The sequence below is a fragment of the Bos indicus genome, chromosome 4 (genome assembly GCF_029378745.1).
Source record: "Bos indicus isolate NIAB-ARS_2022 breed Sahiwal x Tharparkar chromosome 4, NIAB-ARS_B.indTharparkar_mat_pri_1.0, whole genome shotgun sequence".
In the NCBI taxonomy this organism is placed as follows: Eukaryota; Metazoa; Chordata; class Mammalia; order Artiodactyla; family Bovidae; genus Bos; species Bos indicus.
This window is the reverse complement of record NC_091763.1, coordinates 29,728,474-29,741,290: the sequence shown is the minus strand read 5'-3', so window position 1 is coordinate 29,741,290 and position 12,817 is coordinate 29,728,474. Positions and strand designations below refer to the sequence as shown.

The window sequence follows — 12,817 nt, the reverse complement described above, 5'->3', positions numbered from 1 at the left end:
GTGGACTGCAGCCTGCTGGGTTCCTCTGTCCAAGGAATTCTCCAGGCAAGAATACTAGAGTGGGTTGTCATGCCTTCCTCCAGGGGATCTTCCCAACCCAGGGATTGAACCTAGGTCTCCTGCATCTTCCGCATCACAGGCAGATTCTTTACCACTGAGCCAATAGGGAAGCCCCAACTCTCCTCTCCACCACACATCAATTAAATACTGAGGCATATATATTTAACAAGCTGCACCACTTGTCACCCCATAGTAACCATTTACCCTCACCTCACAAAAGATCAGCAAAGTCTACTTAAAGTAGTTTCACACCTATACATCTCTATAACACTGATTTAATTACACCCTTTAAAAACTGAAAAACAATAACAGTAACTGAATTTTAAAAATATATACTTGGAATAATCATTTACAAGCATTTTGTATTTTTATATTTTCACTTATGATATAGGTTTCATATATTCATATTTTCAGGCAGTAGAAAAAAATATTGATTAGTTTATCATGACTAAGCAACTCTCTACAGTAAGTTCCCCCTGCAAGTTGTGAACTTTCAAAGATGTTTCTCGTGTCTAACCACTTAAATTAGTTCCCGTGTCTGGTACACGCCATCACTTGTGTGCATTCTCTGCAAGTGGTTGTGCTCTGGTGTACTTTACTGTACAATGCTATACAGAGTGCAGTATCTTTACTTCAAGCCAATGATGTCTGGAAGCAAGTGTAAAAGCAGAGGTGATATAGCTGGGACTGTACCATACTTTTCAAGATACTGTATTGTAAGATTAAAACTGTTTTATTTTTTGGGTTTGTTTGTTTTTAATGGATTGTTCTGTGAAAAGTATTATACACCTATTACAGTACAGCACTATATAGCCAATTGTATTAGTTGAGTACCCAGCCTATCTTCGTTGGATTTACAAACAAATTGGACTTAAAAATGCACTCTCAGAATGGAACCTATTCATATGTAGGGGGCTTACTGTATTTTTAAAAGTCTGAACAAGTTTTGATTGCCTGAAGTGATTAACATATTGAATGAAAAGACAATGGGCACAATGTTTAACCTGTAAACAACTTCAGAGCCTAGTATAATATTAAAAAAAATCTTATATATGTATGTTGATTATATTTCAATAAAACTAAAAAATTGTGTAATTTGAGACAGTTAAATCTAATCATTTTTGAGTACATTCCAGCCTTAAGTAACTAAACATCACCATTAGTATACACAATTTGAGTGTATTCTATAAATAGAGCCCTGTCTTAGTTATTAAGTGTTAAGAAATGAATAGAGTATGAGTCAAGCTTTTGAGGAAATTATCATTTCTTCACCAAAATGAACCAAATTGGCAAAGCGTCTACAATGAACATGGATTTCCATATTATTTATTTTATGAAAAGAAATATGAGAAACTTGTGGTACTCTTATCATGTGAGATGGAAACAAGGTAAAATTTTATAAATCTGTAAAACTCTGATTTGCAAGTTGATAATAGTAAGTAATACACAGAAGAACTGTACAAAAAAGATCTTCACGACCAAGATAATCACGATGGTGTGATCACTCACCTAGAGCCACACATCCTGGAATGTGAAGTCAAGTGGGCCTTAGGAAGCATCACTATGAACAAAGCTAGTGGAGCTGATGGAATTCCAGTTGAGCTATTTCAAATCCTGGAAGATGATGCTGTGAAAGTGCTGCCCTCAATATGCCAGCAAATCTGGAAAACTCAGCAGTGGCCACAGGAGTGGAAAAGGTCAGTTTTCATTCCAATCCCAAAGGCAAGGCCAAAGAAAGCTCAAACTACTGCACAATTGCACTCATCTCACACGCTAGTAAAGTGATGCTCAAAATTCTCCAAGCCAGGCTTCAGCAGTACGTGAACTGTGAACTTCCAGATGTTCAAGCTGGTTTTAGAAAAGGCAGAGGAACCAGAGACCAAATTGCCAACATCCACTGGATCATCGAAAAAACAAGAGAGTTCCAGAAAAACATCTATTTCTGCTTTATTGACTATGCCAAAGCCTTTGACTGTGTGGATCACAATGAACTGGAAAATTCTGAAAGATATGGGAATACCAGACCACCTGACCTGCCTCTTGAGAAACCTATATGCAGGTCAGGAAGCAACAGTTAGAACTGGACATGGAACAACAGACTGGTTCCAAATAGAAAAAGGAGTACATCAAGGCTGTATATTGTCACCCTGCTTATTTAACTTATGTGCAGAGTACATCATGAGAAACGCTGGGCTGGAAGAAGCACAAGCTGGAATCAAGGTTGCCAGGAGCAATATCAATAACCTCACATACGGAGATGACACCACCCTTATGGCAGAAAGTAAAGAGGAACTAAAAAGCCTCTTGATGAAAGTGAAAGAGGAGAGTGAAAAAGTTGGCTTGAAGCTCAACATTCAGAAAACGAAGATCATGGCATCTGGTCCCATCACTTCATGGGAAATAGATGGGGAAACAGTGGAAACAGTGTCAGACTTTATTTTTGGGGGCTCCAAAATCACTGCAGATGGTGACTGCAGCCATGAAATTAAAAGACACTTACTTATTGGAAGGAAAGTTATGACCAACCTAGATGGCATATTCAAAAGCAGAGACATTACTTTGCCAACAAAGGTTCGTCTAGTCAAGGCTATGGTTTTTCCAGTGGTCATGTATGGATGTGAGAGTTGGACTGTGAAGAAAGCTGAGTACAAAAGAATTGATGCTTTTGAACTGTGGTGTTGGAGAAGACTCTTGAGAGTCCCTGCAACTGCATGGAGATCCAACCAGTCCATCCTAAAGGAGATCAGCCCTGGGATTTCTTTGGAAGGAATGATGCTAAAACTGAAACTCCAGTACTTTGGCCACCTCATGGGAAGAGTTGACTCATTGGAAAAGACTCTGATGCTTGGAGGGATTGGGGGCAGGAGGAGAAGGGGATGACAGAGCATGAAATGGTTGGATGGCATCAGCGACTCAATGGACATGAGTCTGAGTGAACTCCGGGAGTTGGTGATGGACAGGGAGGCCTGGCGTGCTGCAATTTATGGGGTTACAAAGATTCGGACATGACTGAGCGACTGAACTGAACTGAATAGTAAGTAATAGATTTTTCAATAATCAGTTGGGACTCTGGTTGCCAGTATCTATTTCTAGTCATGCTAAATCAGTATTTAAAAAGAAAAAGTCTGTGATTTTCGTAGAAAAACACAACCAATTTTTAGAGAAGCACAAAGTAAAAAGTGCTATTAAGCCTTCTAAAGGGTTTGAAAGCCATGATATCAAAGAGGGTTTGGTTATTGGAAAAAGTATTCTATGGTTTTTCACATTACCACCACTAACTACCTTCCCAGATGCAGTGCATTTTGGTGTAAGGCCAATTCTGCACTGTGGCCACGAAGCATATTCAGCAGCTTGTAGTGAGTAGGGTGCTTCCCTGTTGACTCAGCAGTAAAGAATCCACCAGCAATGCATGAGCTGCGGGAGATGTGGGTTCAATCCCTGGGTTGGGAAGGTCCCCTGGAGGAGGGCATGACAACTCACTCCAGTATTCTTGCCTGGAGAATCCCACGGACAGAGGAATCTGGCAGGCTATAGTCCATAGGGTTTCAAAGAGTTGGACGTGACTGAAGCGACTTAGCACGCATCCACACAGTGAGTAGGAAGGCAGCATGAGGGCCTTAGGGCTGTTGAAGGAGGATGGTTCAAGGTCAAGGCAAACCACACGGTATGTTTCTCCACTTGAAGTGAAATTAAAATGAGTACTCTGGGATTACCCTAGAGAGGAAAAAGTGGTCAGAGAAGAGAACCCCATAGCTGTATGTGGAAGAGACAAAGGGTGGATGTGATTATAATTGTGGTAGGGGTATGGAGCTACCTTGGGGAGGTGGAAAGTGCAGACCTGTTGGAATGGGATGTAGACCTGTATATATGGGATGATTGCTTGGTTATGAGCCTCATATATATTGTTAACACCAAGCATAGCATCTTCTTTTCTTCTCCAATTCACTTCCTATAAACATTATAGAAGTTTTTACAAGGATGAACACTCTGCATTCATAACTGAAGGAGGGCTCTGAAATAAATAAATAATCCACTATGGAGCCATACTTCCTTCTATTTAAAAATTATGCTGAACCAAGAATATTAAAATAATGAGTCTGCTTACTTACCTTCACCAGTGCAGCTTGAACTGCTGATTCGCTTTCTGTATCTAAGGCAGACGTAGCCTCATCTAAGATCAGAATCTTCGGGTTTCGAACTAAAGCTCGAGCAATTGCAATTCTCTGTTTCTGTCCTCCACTCATTTGAATTCCTTTTTCCCCTACCAAGGTATTAAATTTCTAATGAAAATTAGGAAAGAAAACAGAAACAGAAGGCAGCATGGTCAGATGATTAGAACAGGAAATGGCAGTCACAGTTGTGGATTTTTTTTCTCATTTATTTATTTATTGAACTTTTTATTTTGTATTGGGGTATAGCTGATTAACAATGTTGTTAACAGTTTCAGGCAAAAAGCAAAGGGACTCAGTCATATACATGTGTGAATTCATTCTCCCCCAAATCGTTGTGTTTTAATGCCAGATTAATCACTGCTACAGCCTGGATAGTATTTGATCTATGATTTAGCATAATCTAGGATTTTAAGGAAGATTAACATTAATTTTAACCAATTTTCAAAGTTTTAAAGACACTTTTATAATGCACTGTAGTGCACTGTAGTACAAATAATTTATTATTTAAATTATTTATTAGTAATTTAATGTATTACCCATAATTTCCTTTATATTCTGAAAAATAGTATGAAAAAGATTACTGCAAAAACAAACTTCTTCCTCAAAACGTTTTTTCAATCTTGGGAGACTTTTTGGGCCTTCTTTTACTCTTTTTTGATACATATATCTTTAAGAAAGTATATACTGTTAGATATTTGAAGTTGGAGGTAATTTCTAGAACTAATGAAGCATAATTAGTAATACTCTATTGTGCTAACTCCCTGATACAAACTTCATTTCTTCAAGGACTTACTTTCAAATACTATTTCTAAACTTTTAACTTCTAGAGTTTGACCTTTACTTTAAAAATGTGCATGCTAAGTCGCTTCATTCATGTCTGACTTTTTGCGACCCTATGGGCAATAGCCTGCCAGGCTTCTCTGTACATGGGATTCTCCAGGCAAGAATACTGGAGTGGGTTGTAATGTCCTTCTCCAGGGGATCTTCCTGACCTAGGGATAACCTGCATTGGCAGGGAGGTTCTTTACCACTAGCACCATCTGGGAAGCCCCACATTAAAAAAAAAAGTATATATATACACACACACACACCTTATTGATGAATAATTTTTCATGATAAAATGCACCTGTTTTAAAAGAATAGTTGTATGAGTTTTGAAAAATGCATGTATCCATGTTATTACCACCCAAATAAAAACAGAAAATTTCCTTCATCCTAGAAAGGTTCCAAATGACCCTTTCCAGTCAAAACCCACACCTTGCCTCAGGTACCACTGATTTGATATTTATCACTACAAATTAATTTTGCTAGTTCTACAATTTCACATAAATAGAATCACAGAGTGTGCACTTATTTTTGAAGTTTGATGGCTTAAGTTTCATTTGGTCTGGGATTCATGGTAAATTATGTGTATAAAGTATGAGGTAAGGGCCACGTTTCTTTCTTTTTAACACATGGATATCCAATTTTTCCAGCACCATTTGTTGAAAAGACTTTCTTCTCTCCCCCTGAATTACATTGGCTTTGTCAAAAGTCAATTCACTAGATATATGTGGGTCTATTTGTAGACTCTGTTGTGTTCCACTGACTTACACGTCCATTGCTATGTCAATGCCTGTGTATGCTCAGTTGTGTCTTACCCTTGGCGACCCCATGAACTGTACCCTGCCAGGCTCTTCTGTCCTTGGAAATTTCCAGGCAAGAATACTGGAGTGGGTTGTCATTTTCTACTCCAGGGGTCTTTCCAACCCAGAGTTCGAACCCGCATCTCCTATGCGTCTTGCATTTCCATCAGCCACCTGGGAAACTCGCTGTTAGGTAATTATCACTGTCTTAATTGCTGTCTTAAAATTAACTATTGTAGGTCTTCCAGTTCTGTTGTTCTTTTTCCACAATTGTTTTGACTATTATTGGTTCTTTAGATTTCTAAATAAATTTTTTAATCAGCTTGTTGACTTCTGCACATGAAAAAGACAGCTGAGATTTTGATTGAGATAGCATTAAATTTATAGATTGGTTTGGGGAGAATGCATATCTTTAAAAATATTCAACCTCTAAATCAATGAATAAGATACATCTTATTTATTATATTTAGGTATTCTTTAATTTCTCTAAGCAGCATTCTATAGTTTTCACATAGAAGATTTACAGATCTTTCATTATATTTATTCTATTTTATATTTTTAATGCTATTGTGAATGCCACTTTTAATTTCATTTGTAGTTGTTGCTACTATTCTGAGAACCAGTTTATTTTTTTTGTAGTTATACGTCTTATTAAGGTTACCTATCCACTTCTTTTTGAGTGAGTTTTTGTGGTTTGTGTCTTTCAGGGAATAGAACCTCTTCTCTGTTGTCAATATTATAGGCATATCTTTATTTGTAGTATTCCTATATCAACCTTTTAATGTCTTTGGGATTAACAATGATGTACCTTCTTTGATCCCTAATATTCATAATTTCTCTTCTCTTTTTTGTTTCTTCATCAGGTTTGCTATAGTTTTACTGATTTTACTGATCTTTTTAAGGAATCAGCTTTTAGTTTCACAGTGACTGTTTCTAATGTTTTCTGTTTTTAAGTTCACTGTTTTCTGCTCTAGTCTATATTATTTCTCTTCTACTTGCTTTGCATTTGATTTGCTCTTCTGACTCTAGTTTCTCAAGATGCAAACTCAGTTAATGGATTTTAGATCTTTTTCTTTTCTCAAGTAAGCACTTGATACTGTAACTTTCTCTTAAAGCAGTTGATCCTTGAACAACATAGGTGCTAGGAACACCAACCCCCATCCAGTCAAAAATCCAAGTATAACTTTACAATCCGTCCTCTGTGTCCACATCCTTGAATTCCACCAGCTGGGAGTCATGTAGTGCTACAGTATGTATTTTTTGGAAAAAATTCCTGTATAAGTGAATACGTACAATTCAAACCCATGTTGTTGAAAGATCAAGTGTATTCCACAAATACAGATACCTTTTATTTTCATTTTTACTTCAAAAGTTTTTAATTTTTCTTGAAACTTCCTATTTGCACCATATATTATTTAGAAGTAGGTTCTTTAATTTGCAAATATTTTTGAATTTTCCAGGTATATTTCTGTTGTTGATGTCTACATTTTAATTCTATTATGGCCCAAGGACATACTTTGTATGTTTCCTTTGAAATTATAAACATTTTTTCTTTCAATGTCGAGAATATTATCTAAGTGAACATTCCACATGCACTTAAGAAAAATGTTTTATGCTGTTATTGGGTGAAACTGTCTATAAATATCAGTTATATCTAGTTGGAAGATAGTATTGTTGAGGTTGTCTATAACCTTAGATCTTTTGCCTACTTGTTCTATCAAGTATTAAAGCCTTCAGCTAAAATTGTGGATTTGCCTGTTTTTCCTTTCAGATGTATTGTTTTTGCTTCATGCATTTTGAAATTTTTTTTGAAACTTTTTAAAAAGACTTAAAAAGATTAAAAAAAAGTGTTATTTATTTATTTGGCCGTGCTGGGTCTTCATTGCTGTGTGGGCTTTTCTTTAGTTGCAGTGTGCAGGCTTTTCATAGCAGTGGCTTCTCTTGTTGCTGAGCATGGGCTTTAGGGCACATGGGCTTCAGTATTTCCGGCGGGAGGGCTCAGTAGTTCTATAGCACAGACTCAATAGTTGTGGTGCATGGGTTTAGTTGCTTCAAGTCATGTGGGATCCTCACAGACCAGGGATTAAACCCAGGTCTCCTGCATTGGCAGGTGGATTCTTTACAACGGAGCCACCAGGGAAGCCCTAAAGATTTTTTTGATGTGAACCATTTTTAAAGTCTTTATTGAATTTGTTATAATATTGCTCTTTCTTCTTCTTTTATTAATGTTTTTGGTTTTTTGGCCCTGAGGCATGTGGGATCTTAGCTTCCTGACCAGGGATCGAACTTGCACCCCCTGCACTGGAAGGGGAAGTCTTAACCACTGGACTGACACAGAAGTCCCTTGAAATTTTGCTTAAGTGAATAAGTATTGAGATTATGGGTGTTTTTTTTTTTTTTATTTGCCTATGGATCATAGTTCCCTGTTTCTTGGCACATTTAGATATTGTAGAATATATATTGAAATCTATGCATAATATGCTGAAGAGACTCAGTTCTGTTTTCTTCTGAGGAAAATGTTGATTTTACTCTCATATGCATGTGTGTTTGCTAAGTTGCCTCAGTCATGTGCAACTCTTTGCAACCATATGGACTGTAGCCCACCAGGATCCTCTGTCCTTGTGATTCTTCAGGCAAGAATACTGGAGTGGGTTGCCATGCCCTCTTCCAGGAGATCTTCTCAACCCAGGGATCGAGCTTGCGTCTCTTACGTCTCCTGCACTGGTAGGTGGGTTCTTTACCACTAGCACTACCCGGGAAGCCCTTTAACTCTCCTAGGCAATTCAAATATTAACTGATCATCCTGGTTTTATGCTTTGTTGTGGTGAATCTGTTGTTGTTCAGTCACTCACTCTTTGCGACCCCATGGACTGCAGCGCGCCGGGCTTCCCTGTCCTTCACCATCACCTGGAGCTTCCTCATTTAAAGAAAGCCTCAAAACTTGTCAGGACCTAATATCCAAGTTCTGTCTCCTTTAGGGTCTTGTCATCACTTGGTTTTAGGATTTGTTAGAGCAGATTATTTAGAGTCAGCCTTATTCTAAGGTGTGGTCTTTACTTCTAAGGTGTGATTTTTTTTTTTTTTTGGTGTCTCAGCTATATGCCTGAGGTATAAAGAGGTGTTAATGTGACTGACCTCTCTACTCTGGCTGGGTTGTGTTTTCAACAGCTCCACCACACTGCCTGACTTTGAGTATCTCTGCTCTACTATAGCTTTGTAGCAGCTGCTCTCCTGTAAGCCAGGGGTAATCTTATATCCGAGAAGGATTCCTAAAGGATGCTTACATGGTCATCTGCTCCCCTCCCCCACCTCATGTCCACAGCTCTTTTATTTTGGCTCTTCAATTTCTTAAGCTGCCCTGAAATTCTATCCTCAGTGGGACTGACATGTTCTCTTTAAATTCCATTTTACAGAGATGTGATGGGGTCATAATTTGTTCCCAGGAAGCATGCTGGACATTCATGGACTTTCTTCAAAAGTTTCCTTTCTCTCAGGAATCATAGTTTTGTGCTACCGCTTATCTAATGCTTGGAAACAATTGTCCTATGCCTCATATATTCTAGTCCGTTTTATAGCTGTTCATGGGGAAAAGCTAGCAAGTATCAGTTAATTCTAACATATTAATTAAAAAATATGTGTGTATCATAGTTGGCTTCCCTGGTGGCTCAGATGGTAAAGAATCTGCCTGTAATGCAGGAGACCTGGGCTTAATCCCTGGGTTGGGAAGATCCCCTGGAGGAGGGCATAGCAACCCATTCCAGTATTATTGCCTGGAGAATCCCCATGGACAGAGGAGCCTGGTGGGCTTACACTCCATGGGTTGCAAAGAGTTGGGCATGACTGAGTGACTAAGCACATCATAGAAGGATTAATGGTATTTATTTATTTATTTTTCTTTTTAATTTATTTTTTTATTGAAGGATAATTGCTTTACAGAGTTTTGTTGCTTTCTGTCAAACTTCAGCATGAATCAGCCATAGGTATACATATATCCCCTCCCTTTTGAACCTCCCTCCCATGTCCCTCCCCATCCCACCCCCTCTAGGTTGATACAGAGCCCCTGTTTGAGTTTCCTGAGCCATATAACAAATTCCCATTGGCTATCTATTTTGCATATGGTAATGTAAGTTTCCATGTTACTCTTTCCTTATATCTCACCCTCTTCTCCCCTCTCCCCATGTCCATAAGTCTATTCTCTATGTCTGTTTCTCCATTGCTGCCCTGTAAATAAATTCTTCAATACCATTTTTTTAGATTCTGTATATATGTGTTGGAATATGGTATTTATCTTTCTCTTTCTGACTCACTTCATTCTGAATAATAGGTTCTAGGTTCATCCACCTCATCAGAACTGACTCAAATGCATTGCTCTTTGTGGCTGAGTAATATTCCAATCACTGCAGATGGTGATTGCAGCCAGGAAATTAAAAGACACTTATTTCTTGGAAGGAAAGTTATGACCAACCTAGATGGCATATTCAAAAGCAGAGACATTACTTTGCCAACAAAGGTCCATCTAGTCAAGGCTATGGTTTTTCCAGTAGTCATGTATGGATGTGAGAGTTGGACTGTTAAGAAAGCTGAGCACTGAAGAATTGATGCTTTTGAACTGTGGTGTTGGAGAAGACTGTTGAGAGTCCTTCGGACTGCAAGGAGATCCAACTAAAGGAGTCCATTCTAAAGGAGATCAGTCCTGGGTGTTCTTTGGAAGGAATGATGCTGAAGCTGAAACTCCAATACTTTGGCCACCTCATGTGAAGAGTTGACTCATTGGAAAAGACCCTGATGCTGGGAGGGATTGGGGGCAGGAGGAGAAGGGGATGACAGAGGATGAGATGGCTGGATGGCATCACCGACTCGATGGACGTGAGTTTGAGTGAACTCCCGGAGTTGGTTTTGGACAGGGAGGCCTGGCGTGCTGCAATTCATGGGGTCGCAGAGAGTTGGACATGACTGAACGACTGAAGTGAACTGAATATTCCATTGTATATATGGACCACAACTTCTTTATCCATTCATCTGTTCATAGACATCTAGGTGGCTTCCATGTTCTAGCTATTGTAAATAGTGCTGCAATGAACAATGGGATACATGTGTCTTTTTCAATTTTGGTTTCCTCAGGGTATACACCTAGGAGTGGGATTGCTGGGTCATATGGTGGTTTTATTCCTAGTTTTTTGAGGAATCTCCATAATGTCTTCCATAGTGGCTGTATCAATTTACATTCCCACCAAAAGTGCAAGAGCATTCCCTTTTCTCCACATCTTCTCCAGCATTTTTTGTTTGTAGACTTTTTGATGATGGCCATTCTGACTGGTGTGAGGTGATGTCTCATTGTGTTTTTGATTTGCATTTCTAATAATGAGCGATGTTGACCATCTTTTCATGTGTTTGTTAGCCATCTGTATGTCTTCTTTGGAGAAATGTCTGCTTAGGTCTTTTTCTACTTTTTGATTGGGTTGTTTGTTTTTCTGGCATTGAGTTGTATGAGTTGCTTGTATATTTTGGAAATTAATCCTTTGTCAGTTGTTTCATTTGCTATTATTTTCTTCCATTCTGAGGGTTGTCTTTTCACCTTGCTTATAGTTTCCTTTGCTGTACAAAAGCTTTTAAGTTTAATCAGGCCCCACTTGTTTACTTTGGTTTTTATTTCCATTACTCTAGGAGGTGGGTTATAGAGGATCTTGCTTTGATTTATGTCATCGAGTGTTCTGCTTATGTTTTCCTTTAAGAGTTTTATAGTTTATGGACTTACATTTAGGTCTTTAATCCATTTTAAGTTTATCTTTGTGTTTGGTGTTAGGAAGTGTTCTAATTTCATTCTTTTACATGTAGCTGTCCAGTCTCAATGGTGAAAAACTGAAAGCATTCCCCTAAGATCAGGAACAAGACAAGGGTGTCCAGTTTTGCCACTATTATTCAACATAGTTCTGGAAATCCTAGCTTCAGCAATCAGAGAAGAAAAAGAAGTAAATGGAATCCAGATTGGAAAAGAAGTAAAGGTCTCACTGTTTGCAGATGACATGATTCCCTAAAGACAGTATCAGAAAATTACTAGAGTTAATCAGTAAATTTAGCAAAGTTGCAGGATACAACATCAATACACAGAAATCACTTGCATTTCTATATACTAACAATGAAAAATCAGAAAGAGCAATTAAGGAATCAATCCCATTCACCATTGCAACAAAAAGAATTAAATATCTAGGAATAAACTTCCCTAAGGAGACAAAACAACTGTACCCAGAAAATTATAAGTCACTGATGAAACAAATCAAAGACGACATAAACAGATGGAGAGATATTCCATGTTCCTGGCTAGGAAGAATCAATATTGTGAAAATGACTACACTACCAAATGCAATCTACAGATTCAATGTGATCCCTATCAAATTACCAATGGCATTTTTCACAGAACTCGAACAAAAAATTTCATAATTCATATGGAAACACAAAAGACCCCAAATAGCCAAAGCAGTCTTGAGAAAGAAGAATGGAGCTGGAGGAGTCAACTTTCCTGATTTCAGATTATACTATAAAGCTACAGTCATCAAGACAGTATGGTCCTGGCACAAAACAGAAATATAGACCAATGGAACAAGATAGAAAGCCCAGAAATGGTATTTATTTTTGAGTATAGCTTTCCCTAAATTTTCACCTATATGAAACCACTTCTGTAACTTTTATTTATTATTATGTTTATTCTTATGTCCCAGTTTAACCATCATGGCTGTGGAATTTAGCTTCTATCATAATAAACCAGCAATTTTAATTTGTTCTTTGGATTATATCTTTAGAATTTACTATTAGATTTATATCAAGAAACACCTTTGTGTAAATATTGGTCTTTTAGTAAAAATAAGTCATAACTTACAGGGAATGACTTCAGTTCAGTTCAGTTTTGTCTCTCAGTTGTGTCTGACTCTTTGCAACCCCATGAACTGCAGCACGCCAGTCTTC

The 12,817-nt window shown here is 38.0% G+C and overlaps 1 protein-coding gene across 7 annotated transcripts in view; it reads right to left on the bottom strand.

Annotated features, from left to right (window-relative positions):
- Positions 1 to 12,817, bottom strand: part of ABCB5 (ATP binding cassette subfamily B member 5) — a 133,917-nt gene that overhangs the window by 89,405 nt on the left and 31,695 nt on the right. For all 7 annotated transcript variants that reach the window (XM_070787571.1, XM_070787573.1, XM_070787574.1 and 4 more), the window contains one exon: positions 4,170 to 4,340. In XM_070787571.1, the coding sequence (XP_070643672.1) occupies positions 4,170 to 4,340 (171 nt within the window). The remainder of the gene's footprint in view (positions 1 to 4,169; positions 4,341 to 12,817) is intronic.